This window comes from Erithacus rubecula (assembly GCF_903797595.1).
Source record: "Erithacus rubecula genome assembly, chromosome: 15".
NCBI classification, from domain to species: Eukaryota; Metazoa; Chordata; class Aves; order Passeriformes; family Muscicapidae; genus Erithacus; species Erithacus rubecula.
Window position 1 is genome coordinate 5,822,029 of NC_136667.1, and position 15,553 is coordinate 5,837,581.

Sequence of the window (15,553 nt, forward strand, 5' to 3'; positions counted from 1 at the left end):
AAAATGAGCTCAAAAAGGTGAAAGGTGGCAAAGCCTGGGCAAAGCCACCCTGCAGCCCCTGCACCTCACTGCTGGCCATGGCAGAGGCTGCTGCCTGCATTGTGTACAGCTGACACCAAATTTTCTGCCTCAAAGCCTGAGGCTCAGGGAGCAGCTCTGAGCTGTAATAAATCAGCTCACAGAAGATGGAACAGTTGATCCCCCAGATGGGGTAGGTACCTACAAAAAGAGATGGCACAGGCTCATTGCAAGGTCACCTCAGATGGGAACTCACCTGATTACAAAGCACAAAGGGGACAAAAAAGCAAACAAGGAGCAAGGCTGCAGGCAGGCTGCAGCCCTGAGGAGCACTCCCGAGGCCACCAGAGCCCTGCACTGCATCCTCCAGGTGACTACAGAGTCACCTGGAGTCACCAAGGACAGGACCTTGGCATCCATGTTGCATGGAGAACACTTCTTATTTCCCAAGGAAACACTGTCCTCACTGATATTTATGCAGTTAGTTTAAGCCACCATAATCTTCCATTTTCAAATCCATCTCCTCTGCTCACAAAAAGAAAATGTACCTGTAAAGAAAATCACAAATAATGAGACATTTAATACATATATTTCATGCTCCAAGAGACACATCATGCCAGATGCAGATACAGGCTCACAGCTCCCAGGAAAGCATCCGGGATACAGATTTGTGGTGCCACATACCAACATCTTCACCTGCAGAACTTTTACCTTTTTCTCCTCCAAAATCAAGTGCAGTGATGCTTATTGAATGCTCAGAAAGAGCTCTTGGTGGCTTTTTTCACAGCCGGTGTGCCAGGAGGATCTCCAGAGGAGCAGGACACTCTACCCTGGGGCACAACACCTCAGGTGATCCAGCCTCAGCCTATGGTCCCCCAGCACCCTCAGCTAACCCCAGCATTGGTATGGGGCTACCAAGAGAAACCCAAGGTAGAACAATTGCAATTGGTGCCGCATGGAATCCAAATGTATTTGGAATTTAACTTGGCAACAGGGATCAAGTTGTGCTGGTGGCCAGAGGTCAGTGGTCAGCTCCCAGCTGGGCTGCTGAGGGATGCCAGGATTCATTCCCAGACTCAGATATTTAAAACACAAAATATTTTCCCCATTTCCTCTGGCAGTGGAATTACCACTAAGGGAAACCAGCACTGCAAATTCTGCATTTTTGTTTCTCCACTGGAGGAAGTACAAGGCAAAAACAGTCAGCAAGGAGGGCAGGACCTGGCATGGAAACATGAGGAGACCACAAATACCACGGATTTGGCACCAGGCTGGGGAGGCACATTGCCTGAGCCAGCACCCTCCCCCTGGCACAGCACAGAGATGGAAGGGGTGGGAGCAAGAAGCAGAACCCCCCATCCAGGGGAGCAGCCCCCTCCCAGTGAGGGATGCCAGGGATCACTGCAGTGGCCCTGATCCCACAACTCACCAGCAGAACTGGGTTATTTTTAGGCACATTTACACCAAGACCAAACCTTTGCAGAGACACAACTGCAGGGACATAAAAATCCTTTGCCTTATTATGTCTGGGAGTGGATGCAAGCTCTATCTGCAGAATTTCCTTTTGGCTCTGCTGGCAAAGTGCTGAGTTTCTAGAGGCGACTTCACGACTTGTGCAACACTATCATCTCCCTGTGTCCTCCAAGCAGATCGTGCTCTGAGTCATCCCTGACATAAACACACCAATTATAATGAAGGTTTCACATCTTTACTGCCAGGTCTCCCTGCAACTTTTAGTCCCACAATCAGCAGAACAGGCAACACAGAAGCAAATTCCCCAATAAGGCACAGGACTGCCCCTCAGCAAGGCATGGATGGATGATGGATGGATGGATGGATGGATGGATGGATGGATGGATGGATGGATGGATGGATGGATGGATGGATGGCTGCACCAGTACCAACCCCAGTGGCACACACCTGTAACACAGGGTATTCCAGACAGGCATGGACTGGAAAACAGTGCTTTGATGCCAGCTTGCACTTTTAGTGACATATGGCAGGGACAGCCAGACCTGTTGTTTTGGTGGCTGACAGCATTCCCAGGAAAACACAGAGAGCAGAGCCCTGCAGAGCCCTGCAACTGGCTGACTCCAGGGACCTGTGGGCATGGGTGGTCCTCCTGTTATCACAGACCCATGCTGGAGTTTTGACTGGCAGCAATGTCCAGAGAGAGCCATGGGATCAAACCCTGCCCACTACCCCTTGGCCGTGCTCTTCCAAGCAGGCGAGGAATGAAAGCAGCCAGGAATCATTTTCTTTTAAGCCTGCCTGCAAACCAAAACACAGATGCCACATCTAATTTTAGGCCTCCCAGCCTTGAGAGTGTTCTCTGAGTCTCTCGGAGTGAGCAGAGATAGTCATCCTAGGACACGCCGCAGCCGCAGTGGCTGCGCACCCGCCTTGACCCCTGGCACAGCCTGGCCAGCAGTTAACAGATCCCCCTGGCCCCAGGGGATCCTGCAGGACACACTGAGCCCCGCCCCAAACTCAGAGCAAAAGGATTCAGCCACCCTGCTAACTCCAGCCTGCCACCTTCTCCCTGCTGGATGTGACAACTGCTTCAACTCCGGCCGTAATCCAGGGGTTTAAGAGCCCACATGGCAAAAGGGAGGGTGAACTGAGCAAGAAGAGAACAGCTGCCCTCCAGAACCTCAGCTCTGCCCAGCCCTCAGCACAGCTCCACTGGGATGTTCTGTCCTGCAGATTTTCCAGCACTGTGCTCTGCTCCCTCTTCAAGCCACCCCCAACACAGCCCAGAATCAAGGACCCCGCACTTGGCACAGGCTGTGCTGTAAACAAGAAAGGGAAAGAGTCCCTGAGCTGCTATTGTTTCTCTAACCATTTAAAGATGCTCGGGGGGACTGGGGAACAGACTGGGAAGCAATAGATTTCTTTGTAAAGGGAAGATCCTATCCTCAAGGAGAAGACTTTTTGGTACCACAGAGAACACGTGAAAACAACGCCAATTACGGAGAGCCAGAAAAACGAAATCCATGCGAACAGGCTGAGTTCATTGGGACAACATCACATGTTCTGGAGCACGGGAGCACACACAGGGACAAAGCCCAGAGCCAGCCCAGGGGGTTCCAGCCCACACCCAGGGCTCCAGAGCAGGGAGAAGCAGCAGTGCTGATCCCACAGCAAGCCCTGTGCTCACAGAGGCTCACGGAGCTCATCACGCTGCACAATGCCTGCCCTCAGGGACAGGCTGCAGGGGGAACCCTGCAGGCCCCAGGGTGAGGGGTGGGGATGCTCCTCACTCAGAAGAGAAGGCACACACATTATCTGTGTGTGGTGTTCATGGGAAGATGATGAAATCCACAAATGTGCAGAGGCACACACACGATTCGAGAGGAACAGTAAATCATCCGAGCTCTCTTTGCAGGAGGATTTAATTTTCCAGTTCACGCACTTCATTGCTTCCCAGATGAAAGCTATCAACCCAATCAGCACAAAAATTCCTTCCCTTTATTTCCCTTTCAAGAGGAAAGTGGAGCTGCTGAGATATCCCACTCCAGCCCTCCCAACAGCAGGTCAGGAGATGTGAGGACTCTGCTCGGCTGATTGGCACGAGGGGGAGGAGGCAGGAGCCTTCATGAGGAAATTTGTGATACAGAAACTTGTGCCTGAGCTCTGTTCTCAGCACACAGGCCAAGGTCAAAGCGTTTTTTTTCTGCCATTTCTAACTAGCAGAGAAGCAAACACAGCTAAAATGTGTAAGAGCAGCCAAAATGCTGAGGGCTGGTAAAAACACCAGAGAAAGAAGTGTCGTGTCATTTTGGGAGAGACAAGAAGCCCCCTCCATCCACCCCCAGGCACAGAGAGCACAAGGGGAAGGAAGCAAATTCCCACCTCATCCTCTGTAAAATGTACTCTGGAGATCTGCAGCCTCCCCCTGGCATTCATAGGGATGGCTCCTGCTGGCAGCAATTCCAGAAGCACTCAGCAGGATGGGGGTCTGGAAGGTGAAGATGCTGCTGTAGCACAGAAGGATTTGCCCCAAGGTTCTAGACACAGCCAGCCTGTGTCTAGTCCCTCCTGGAGCACATTGGTGCAGAGGGAGAGGGCACCCACCAGAACATACCACCCATCCTTGGGTGACAAAGCCAGGCAGGACACGGCCCAGGAATATGGGAGGTGTCCCTGCCCACACAGGGGAGCAGAATGAAACAGGCTCTAATGCCCCTTCCAACAAAACCATTCCCTGAGTCTGTGACCAGACTCCCCAGGATCCAGCAAGGGCTGGATCAGGCAGCCAGCACCCAGGACATCCCCCCAGCAATGCCTGTTCACAGACACCTGGCTGCAGACTGAAAGGTAAATTGTTCTGACTGCTGCCATGCCCAGCGTGTGAGGGGCAGCTGGGACTCTGCATGGAGCTCTCAAACAGCTCTGTCAGCCCAGGCACACCCCAAATGTGTCCCAGGAGCACCCAGATTTCAGGGCAGACACACCAGTGGTTAAATGTGCCTGTGGCTGGCTGCTTGCCCTGGCTCACAGTGCTCCCTCCCCACACCAAGGGTGTCCTGAGCCAGCACCACCAGTGTCCCAGTATTGTGATTCTGCACTGACCCTCCCATCCTGACTTAAGCCATCTCTTTTGCCCTATAATTGTTTAGGAAGTGACAGCTGCCTTGCCTATCATGAGGTGCTCGGCATGGTCCACCCAGCCCCAGCAGCCCCATGTGCCAGGAAACACAACAGACTGGCACCCTCAGCAGAAACAGGGGCTAATCCCAGGAATCATTATTTACTTATTAGGATAGGCTCCCTTCTCCCTTGGATGACACAGGGAAGGCACCAGGATACCTGTGGAAAGCACGAGTGTAATCCACCCCTGTGGACACCCGAGCTCCTGGGGCCAGCTGGCCTGGGAAAAGGGCAGAAGCTATAAATACCTGGGGAACTGGCATATACTTTAAAGATTATTTCTTCTACTACGAATCACTTAATCTGAGGTCTGTGTCCCCAACAAACCAATCCCACCACTTCTGAGGACGTGTCAGCACCTGACTTTGTTCTCACTATTTGCAGAGGCGTCCCCGGGCGGGGGCTGGGAGCTCTGGGTCAGAGCACAGTGGGTGACCTTGCTCTTGCTGGCCTCTGTTCAGAGTGCACTAACCAGGGAGCCAGCAGCACCCTGGAGCAGCTGAGCCAAGCTAAATGGAGCCTCAGGTCCCCAGGGAGGTGCTGCTCCTGCAGGATCCCAAAGCACGAAGCTGCCCTCTGGTAACCCCTGCAAACGCTGCCCAGGGGTTGCACAGGGCCACTGGGGTCACTGCAGGTGAACAGGCCACTGGATAGGGTGCAAAGTCCAGCAAAGTCCAGTCCCAGCACCCAGCACGGCCCCCCAGAACCCCAGGGCTGAGCCAGGGCTGGGGCCACTCACGCACCAAGGGGCTGCTGTCAAACCTCAGCCCCTGCCCGCAGAAAAAGGACAATTCCTTTTCCCACAGTTGCCTGGAGGATGAATGAATTGCTGCTCATGAGTGCTTCAGCAGTAAATACTACTACTAGGAGTATTTTCATTAGTTAGAGGACACTCTGAATCTCACTTAAATAAAAGGCTGGCAGGAAGGATGAGGGCTGCTATGGTTAGATTTAAAGCACACCCACGAGCACTGCCCACGGCAGACACCTGGCTAGGCTGAGCTGGACTGACAAGGAGCTGTCCCAGGGAGGCTCATCCTCCCTCTGGCCCTCACTCTGAGCAGGCAGGGGGATTAAGGGTGGCTGGCCAGGGATGAGTAGCACAGGCAGAGCAGGGAAGGCAGGCAGCAGTGCAGACAGAGAGAATATGGATGGAGAACCTCCGTCACAAATCTTTGCCATGACAACTGGGCCAGTTCCTTTTCATTTCAATGAGCTCCCTCATACCACTATTAACAAACAGGGCTGGCTCTGGTCCCCACAGTGTGCAGCAGCAGTCAATACCAGGGCCACCAGCCACTGCCAGGGCCACCACTGGGCATGCCTGCACTGCCACCCACTAAGGGGGGATGAGACCATATCTGCCTCTTAATTGTTTACCAGGCATAAATGCTCTGCTACAACAGGAGCTGGGACACCTGCCTCCTGTGCATGCTGGATCTCTGAGGAGAATAAAGAGCTGGAAAGGATCCAGCAGCCCCACAGAAAGCATTGCCATTGCTGTCTTCCCATGAACATGGTGTAGAGCTGGGCTCATCCAAGGTGAGAGCAGATCACCCTGCCCAATGTCTTACCCAATGAGGATCCCAACAGCAGGTGCCTGTGCCACATCACTGCATGCACATGGTGGCACCAAGCCACCCTCCCCAGCTGGCCCAGGCTGCCCATGATGGTTTTGTAGCACTTGCATTGGTGCAGATGTGCCTTTTCCAGAAAATCTTCTAAAAAGAAAATTAACTTGCACAAAGTAATGAGGCTGAGGAGATGTGCAAGGAGAAATCTTTGCTTTTCCTATGCACTTGTAATGTTCCAGAGTCATCCATAGCTGTACAGATTCCTGGGATCTACCAGGGCAGCTCTCTGAAACAAACAGCTTTTACTAGAAGTCATAGAAAGTCTCCCACTGAATAGTTTTCTTTCAGTAAACACTCACTCGATAGATTTTACATGTTCCACAGGATGATAAAATAAATACAATTTCTTTCTTTTATAATTTTAGTCCACAAGCACTAGCAGAAAGTATCCACTGCAAACACCAACCCAGCAGCCTCCAGTGAGTGCTCCAAGTCTAGACAGCAACTGGCAATGGAGAACTGGCAAACTGGGACAGCCACCTTCAAACAAGCAATTTATAAAATATGAATGAAGGTCTGTGCCAAGAGTAGAATTCATGATGACAGAAAAACACAAAGAACTGAGCTACTGCTCTCCACTACAAATTGTTCTTAACCCCGTGTAATTGGAACTGTTTTCATCACACCAAAAGATTTCCAACATTCTAGGGAATTTTGTGATTTCTTCCTACAACACACAGCAGTGTTTCCAGCTTTCCTCCCAGCTCAGGAGCCATGCACAGACCTGCTCCAGTTTCTGCTGTGCCTGCTCCTCCCACTGTCCATCAGGCTGGGACCCGAGGCGACGCCTGGCACGGACACAGAGCGGGCTCTTGTCTCTGCTGCAGCCCAGCACGGCCTTGGAGGCTGCAGGTGCGTGGGGAGCTGGCACAGCCCCTCGGATGCCGCTCACAGCCACTGCCTCGTTACACTGTTTCTGCTTTCATTCCTCCCGGGACTGTCCCACACCTTCCTCGCTCTGAGAAAGGGGACAGAGGCAGCGACTTCCAGGAATCGTGGGCTCGGTGCCACGGGGACAGCATCCCAACCCAGCACCCACTGATGCTCATCCCCAGGGGCTGTGCCCATGGTGGGGATCCCAACCCAGCACCCACTGATGCTCATCCCCAGGGGCAGTGCCCATGGTGGGGATCCCAACCCAGCACCCACTGATGCCCATCCCCAGGGGCTGTGCCCATGGTGGGGATCCCAACCCAGCACCCACTGATGCCCATCCCCAGGGGCTGTGCCCATGGTGGGGATCTCAACCCAGCACCCACTGATGCTCATCCCCAGGGGCTGTGCCCATGGCAGGGATTTTAACACCAGCACCCACTGATGCTCATCCCCAGGGGCTGTGCCCATGGTGGGGATCTCAACCCAGCACCCACTGATGCTCATCCCCAGGGGCTGTGCCCATGGTGGGGATCTCAACCCAGCACCCACTGATGCTCATCCCCAGGGGTTGGTACCTATGCCCATGGCAGGGATCCTGTCCCAGGGGAAAAGTCTATCTCTGCAGTGGGAATCCTGACCTGGGAGTGACCCTTGTGCTACAAAACACTCTATGTCTGTTCCAAATCAGTATTTTGACACTCTTCTGTCCTCAGAAGCAGCACCAAAACACTTCCCATTGTTAACTGGCTCTCAGTTTGGAATGATGTTCTCCTAGGTGGAAAACCAATGGAAAACCCAGGCTGGCTGCTGGGGAGTGGTGCAAAGCACAGCTCGTCTGTGCAGTGGGTAAGTACCAGGGAATCTGTAAACAGCAGGAAGAATGTAAAAGCTGCATAAGCAGGAGAAGAGCTGCTGTGAGCAGATCCTGTGCAGCTTCCAGCCCTGAAGCCTCTGGAAAACACACAAAGCACCTGTCTGACTCCAACCCACCAACACTCTTAAAGCTTTTTGTGGATTGTTTATTTGGCAAAATTTTCTGATTTGTCAGCTGCTGCTTCCGATACCAGGTGCCACATAAAGCCTGTCCTTGCACTGCAATCAGCACTCCAGAGGAACTGGGGTGGAACACTCACTGCTGATACCAAGCATGAGACCATGGAACCAGCTTCCAGAGGGTGTAAGAGCTCAAAAATTCAAGACATTTGGAAAATAGGATGGGAAAGTCTAGAGGAGGATGGAGCAATGTCTGCCTTTGAGCAGTGAAGAGGCAGAGAGATGCTGTGTACCCTCAGAGCAGCTGGCTAGGTCCCAAACAAACACCCTGCATCTCCTCTTCCCAGCAGGAAGGGAGAGCTGGAGCACAGGACAGCAGGGAAGAGAATGAGGGAAAGATGGAGGAGGGAGAGTAAAAGGAGAAAACTATTTAATGAGATTTGATATATGCTCAGGAGCAAGGAAAAGGAGCCACCAGTGCCGTGCTCCAGCCCAGAGCCAGCTTGGCTGCTCCCTCAGTCCTGAGGGGTTCTCCTTGCTGAACACAACTCCAACATCCCTGCAGCTCCAGTCACCTGGCCCCAGCACATCACTGGTTTCACAACCTCAGCTCCAGCCCTGACAGACAGGCACCCTGCCACAGCCTGCTGTCCTGCCAGCTCACATTCAACCAAGCCCTGAGTTCTCTAATCCAACTCCAGCTGGATTATCACAGTCATCCTGTGTCTCTGAGCAAGGAAAGGGTGAGAGGTGCTGAAGAAGAAATTTGTTTATTTTTTTTCTCCATTTATCAGGAACTGACAACAAGCTTTAGCACATCCCCAGCTCTCCTGGCCACCAGAGGCTCCCCATCCGTGTGTCTGTAGGGGCCGAAGGGACCAGCTGCCCACACCATGCTCTGCCATGGCCCTCTTCTCCTCAAAGAAATATTTACATCCTATGGCCAAGTGCCAGAGCAGAAAGGTCACTCTGACAACAGCAGACAGGAGGGTCAGCCCCTTCCCAAGGGCTTTGGAGTTCTGCCAGTGCAGCGCTGGGGGTCCCCAGAGCCCTCCTGGGATGGGGATGCCAGAGCAGCTGCTGCTGGGCACTGACTGGGACTGCAGGCAGCCCTGAGAACGACCTCCTGCCTCATTCCATCTCTCAGTGTCACAGCTGCCCTTCATCTCTTTGCCAGTCTTATCTCCTCCCTCCACAGGAAGGAATTACTGTGGGTTTTATCTGTAAGCCTATCACAATTAGAGAGCTGAAACGATTACAGAGCCATCGAGCCAGGTGATGAATGAACACGTGGCACTGGCCCAAGCTGTCCACAGCCAGACTAAGGAAGGGAACCAAAGGCAGATGTAACCAGCAAACACTGGGATTCCAACCAGTATCAGCACCAGGTAACTTCAGTGATAGCAAATGCCACTTAAAAATGTCTGAAGCTACATGGACAGCAGATTTTCCTGAGCCAAAAGCCCTTTAAATCCTTTTCTCCCCTTTGAATCCATTCCTTCAGTAACAGCTGCTTCTCTGATTCCATTTCATTCTGGAGGCCATCCCCTCCAATCTGCCAATTTGTCTCCTGATGGTGGAACCTTGGATTTATTCTGATAATGCTCCATCTTGCTCCTGAAACAGGTTTATTCAGTCACCTCAAATACTGCTGGTAGTAATGATGCAACAACCAGAGCACAAAGATAAACAGCTCCAAGTCCACAGAATAGCAAAACATCAATTAATTTGCTAATTACATGTAAGCCTGACTGATGCAGTCAGGAACACTGTACCAAAAGCTTTAAATTAAACCAAATTGTGTTAATAACTACAGTGTTTCTGAGATGTGCCAGCACCTCTTAACCCTGACACTCCCCCAAGTATTAAAAACTGCTCATGCTTTAATGCCATATGAAGAGTGTTTATCTCAAAAAATATCTGCCCATACTTGATCCCAACTGCAGCAGGGTAGAATTGGGGTTGGGAGAACATCCATGAGCAGTGATCCTGCTGGCAGACAGCAGGACCTTTCAGAGAGGAAAGAAAATAGGAGCAGCACACCTTGAAATGCTCCTTACTCTCCAAAGGGCCTGTGTATGTCTCTGCTCGCAGCAGCACCCCAGGGACAGGGCTCTGAGGTGCCCATTGCCCCAGGCTTGTAAAGCCCCAGAAATGCCCCTTAGAACTCTGAGGCTACAAGGGGAAATCTTTATGTGCAAGGCCAGGTAGGGCAGATCAGACCTAGCACCACACAGCACAGGGGTGCAGGTCCAAAAGCCAGTCGTCCTTCCATCAGGGAATTTTACTACAGAGCCTCTCAGCTCCCACAAACCTTTCTTCCCACAGGCACTGCTGCCTGGGGTGCTGGTACACAATCCACTGCTCCAGGAGCAGCAGAGGCTGTTCCTGTGCTGGCACCCACAGACCCAGGAGAAAATGCAAAGCTGCAGGAACGGGCCAGCAGCACGCTGTAAAGCTAATGGACACTTTGCTAGGATGAAATGTAAACCTGGCAGTGATTAACACATGGCTTGAGCCAGACCACAACGAGTGTTCCGCTTTCCTTACGGTGTTTGAAAATTATATCTGAACACAGAGACTCTCCATGACACCTTTGCAGCAGCAGGGCAGTGCTGTACAAGGCTTGGAGTTCAAAGGAAGGACATGGTGTTGTAAAGGTTGTTGTGCCAGCTCCAACCTGCTGATCCCACAGGGGAAGCAGGCACAGCACACCCAACAGAGCTGCAAGGAAGGGGAGCATACAGGAATGAGGGAGATGTCGTTTATCTCTAAGGCAAGACCCAGGTAAAATGTACCTGCTGCTCCCTAGTCCAGCCTCCAAAGTGCCTGCAGACCTCCATGGGAGCCCACACCTGCTCTCCTCAGTGCTCTCCCCATTCCCTGTCTGTGCAGGATCCCACTGCACAGGCTGTGCAGGCAGAACAGCCACACAGAACAAACCTGCACCGCCATCACCAGCATCCCAACGCTGAACTTTTCCAACTTGATTCCTCCCTGCCCCCTCTGCACTGATTCCAGCAGAGATTCATCCAGACTCCAGAGGCACACCCAGAGCTTGCATAGCTCCTGCCACGCACGAAGCTCACAGCTGGATGATGCTCACAGCTGGACTCTTTCTGACCTCTCATTGCTTTTATTCTTTCTTCTTTTGCCAAGCTCTTGACATCTCTGTACAATCCCCCAGTAAATCACTGCGTGGATGGAAATTGCCCCTGCACCCAAACGATGCTGTGAGCATCTAAAACAGAAACAAACCCAGAGGCAGTGCACTTGCCTAGTGCTAATTTAGAGGTAAAATCTAATTGTTCATTTCAGCCTTTGCTCCCATCATCCCAAGCACCACAGGGTGAGTGTGTGGATGCAGGACTGCCACGGTGCAAACCTCAATTGAGGTCTCATACTCCTGGATGGGGCTCTCTCTGAGCCAGTAGAAAATTCCTTGGGCAACCCTTTCTCCCTCCTATTTCCATCAGCTCAGCCATATTTTGCTGTGCTGACCAGTGAGCATGCAGGTGCCCACTGCTCTAAATGCTGTAAAAGTATTCTACAGAGATGGCTCATCACCTCTTTTTTTGAGGTTAATCCACCAGGAAAATTTATTCTTGATTGAATCCTACTTCTCAGAAAAAAATTTCCCTCCCCTGGTTTATTCCCAAAACCTATTCTAGCTCTGCTTTAAAACACATTTTCTACCTGTACTTAAAACAGCAGAGGTGATGTTTCTCTGCTTTGCACAGTGCATTCCCGGCAGACAGTTCTCGGCAGGACAAGTTGCTGGGATGATTTTAACTCCATGTCAAGATCCGTCCGTGCTTCGGGGCACAGCGTCCCGATCTCGCCCGCTCCCAGCGGCCGGGAGCGGCGGGATAACAGATGCGTGAGGAAACGAGAGTGACACAACGACCTCGCAGGACGGCGGGGACACCGAGCGTGCAGCGCGGTATTCCTGGCACGCTCTCGCCCAGTCAGTCCCAAATGACAGCATCCCGGCCAAAGGGAAGATTCGGCAGCGGAGAGGCGCACCAAAGCGGGAGCAGCCAGGACACAGCGGGTTGGAGGCGCGGTGAGCGCGGGGTGCCGGAGGGATGCGGGGTGCAGAAGGTGGCAGGAGGGATGCGGGCACAGGATGCCGGCACGGGCGGCAGGTGGGATGCAGGATGCCGGCGGGAAGCGCAGCGCAGGGCGCGCATGCCGCCGGGCTGCGGGACGCGGGTACTCACCGGAGATCGCCGTAAGCGCCGGCGTAGCCCTCGACCCAGGGCTCCAGCTCGCTCTTGATGCCGGGGGCGGGGGCGGCGAAAGGCGCCCGGCCCGGTGGGTACCAGGCATCGCCGGGGCAGTCGGCAGGCCCGGCGGGCGGCTCGGGGCACGGCCCGTAGAGCTGCCCCTCCTCGGCGAAGAAAGTGGGCCAGGGGGGCGCGGGGCCCGGCGGGACCAGCTCGGCCCCGAAGCGGCACGGGCCGCCCCAGCCGCCGCCCGGGGCCGGGCCCGCCGCGCTCTCCAGCTTGACGCGGCCGAAGCCGCGGGGCAGCCCCGGCCCGGCGGGCGGCTCGGCGGCCTCGAAGGCGGGCGAGGGGTCGCGGGTGGGCGGGCGCGGGGCGCGGGGCGGCCCGGCGGGCACGGCGAACATGCAGTCCTCGCGGGGCAGCGGCTCGGCCGGGGTCTCCAGCGCCTCCAGCGCCAGCCCCATGGAGGCGGACACGGCGCGGCACAGCTGCCGGGCGCTGTCGCCCAGCGGGTCTTCCTTATCCGCCGGCTCGCTCTCGGGCGGCGGCAGCAGCGGCATCGCGCCCGCCTCGCCCAGCAGCTCCCTGAGCTCTCCGGCGCAGGGGAAGGACGAACCCATGGCCGGGCCGGCGGCCGGCAGCGCCTTGCCGGCAGCGCGGGGCTCGGGGGGCGGCAGGCAGCCCGGCGGGGGCGGCAGGCAGGCGGGGGAGTCCGGCGGCGGCCGCGGGCTCGGCGGGCAGGGCGCGCTCGGCGGCGGCTGCCCGGAGCCCGGCTCCTCTCGCGGCGGCTGGAAAGCGTCGCAGACGCTCTGGAAGAAGCTCTGAAAAGCCCCGCGGAAGGTCCTGCCCGCCGGCCGCGGGTAGACGCGCCCGACCCCCAGCTGCACCTCCATGCTGGCCGAGCGCGGGGCAGCGATCGCTGCAGCGGCGGCGGAGCGAGCCGAAGGCGGAGAGAGCCTTGGCAGCGCTCCCGGCCCGACCCCCGCGGGCCGCCTACCCGAGGCGCTGCTCCATGGCAGCGACCGCCGGGCACGGAGCTGGCTGCGCGCAACAGGCGGCCAAAGTTACGGCGGGGGCGCGGGCAGGTGCGGCGGCGGAGCGAGGGGCGGGCGGGGGCGGCCCGGGGAGGGAGGCGCGGCGGGGAGACCGCCCCGTGCTGCGGCTCCGCCGAGATTAACCCTGCGGCGGCCGTCCGGCCCCGCGCTCGGGGCCCTGGAGCAGCGCGGGCGCGGAGCCGCAGCCCCGCCGCAGTGTCCGGGCTCGGTGCTGGATGAGCCTGCCCGGCCCGGGGTGAGCGCCCCCGCGTCCCGGCTGGCCGGCTCGGGGCGGTTCGGGGGCGGCTGCCCCGGTTCCCAGCTGCGCTGCTGATGGAGCGGGTGCGTGCGGAGCGCCCGCCCTGCCCTGCCCCGGCTCGGCTGCTCCCCCGCTCTCCCCCCGGCTGGCAGCTGGAGCAGCTGGGCGGACTCGGTCAGAAAAATGCTCCTTTTCGCGCTGGCCTGTCGGCGCTCAGCAGCTCTCCCCACCCCCGGCTGGGCCCGAGCCGAACCCCGCACCTCTTTGCTCGTTTGCTGCCTGAAGACCTGCTCGCTCCCACCTCCCCCTGCCCCGCGTCGTGCTACAGCCCCCGCCTGCCTAAGCACGAACCATCCCGTGGGCATCCCCGCCCGGGTCACGCACTGGGATGAAAAACAGCCGCTAGCAGAGAGAATTAGTGTGGGACCTACTGTAAACAAGGCTTGAGCTCCCCTTGCTGGTCCTGGAATAACAATCCTAAAGCAACTTCTAGGAGACACCATTCTCAGGCAATTCGGCAATGGAATCATTTTCATTCGAGGTAGTTTAAAACAAGCCCGTTACTTTGAGCCCCTTTGGAGACAAAGGGGAAAAAAGTCATAAATAAGCGGAGCCCGTGAGGAAAGCAGAGAGACATATCCCATCTTTTAAAAGCCTTTTTACAAGCTGTAGAAGATAAAAATAAAAATCGAAGTCCAGCCAAGCAAAATTTGGCAACGTCCTCCATCCTGCCTGCGTGCTCAGAGCAGCTGGAGGAGGGACAGGAGGGCTGGTGCTCCGAGGGGACGGGGTCACTGCTGGCTGCTGCAGCCCAGGATGGCTGCGAGCAGGGGCTGCCACCCCCGGAGCTGTGCCCGGCTCTTCCTGGCCCCCAGGGAGAAGAGCATTTGTGGAGAAACCTCATCAGATCTCACATGTGGGTGAGACACCACGTTGGGCTCTAATGCCGAGTCCCAGAGCCCCTGAAGCACTGGAGGCAGCTCAGCTAACACCTGAGACGGTGAAAACCAAGGGAGGTGTATTCAGATATGTGCTGCCAAGTGGATGTGGGTTCCAGTGTCTTTGCTGTTCCAGCTTCTCAGAGCTCACAGGCTTGTGGAGTGAAATATAGGCTCTGGAAAAGATCTAGGGGAGGATTCTCACTATCAGCCTCAAGAGCTCTGTTGAGAGGGGCTGAGGGATGGGGCTGCAGGAACAAGAGTCTCTAACAAGACTTGGGCTCTGACCAGAGAACTTTGTTTGACCCCACTGTTCCCAGGAGGAAACATCCTCAGCTTGTACACCCTGAAACACCACAAACCTGCAAAGCTCTCAGCACAATTCAGACTTTTGATGTTCAAACAACCATCCCATCTGGGATGGGACCTGTTTGGGCCTCAGCTCCTAGCTCTGGAGCTTTGGCTTTGGTGCTGTTTGTGTTGTCGTGCCCTTTCCTCTCTCTGCAGCATCCACAGGGTTTTCCCCCGTCTGAATGTTGCTGTGGAGTTTTTGCAATGTTGAACACTGCAGAGGTGCAGAAAGTGAGACTGCAAAACAGTTTGTATACTTCAGCCTGCAGAGCCAACACTTCAGTTCTGACTGATGATCTGTGGTTAAGATGTTTTAAATTTATTCCTTGAACAGGCGTCTTCCAAGGAGGTTTTTTTTTAACTTGATCCTCACATTTCATTTAAAATTGATGAAATGCTAGTGGATTTTCTGGCTCTATATGTGCACAACTGCATATGCTACGCTTAAAAGCTCTGTGTATTTTAATTTTTATACTTGGTTGCTAAAGTCATCACACAGTGTTCTAGAGATGTCCTTTTCTCAGCTTCAATTTGATATGGATTTCAATTACACTTTCCCATTCTCCAA

The 15,553-nt window shown here is 54.9% G+C and overlaps 1 protein-coding gene across 1 annotated transcript in view; it reads right to left on the reverse strand.

Annotated features, from left to right (window-relative positions):
- AR (androgen receptor) overlaps positions 1–13,533 on the reverse strand; it is a 36,008-nt gene extending 22,475 nt beyond the window's left edge. The window contains exon 1 of the mRNA XM_079319227.1: positions 12,398–13,533. Within this exon, the coding sequence (XP_079175353.1) occupies positions 12,398–13,296 (899 nt within the window). The 5' untranslated portion in view covers positions 13,297–13,533. The remainder of the gene's footprint in view (positions 1–12,397) is intronic.
- Positions 13,534–15,553: the final 2,020 nt, after the last annotated feature.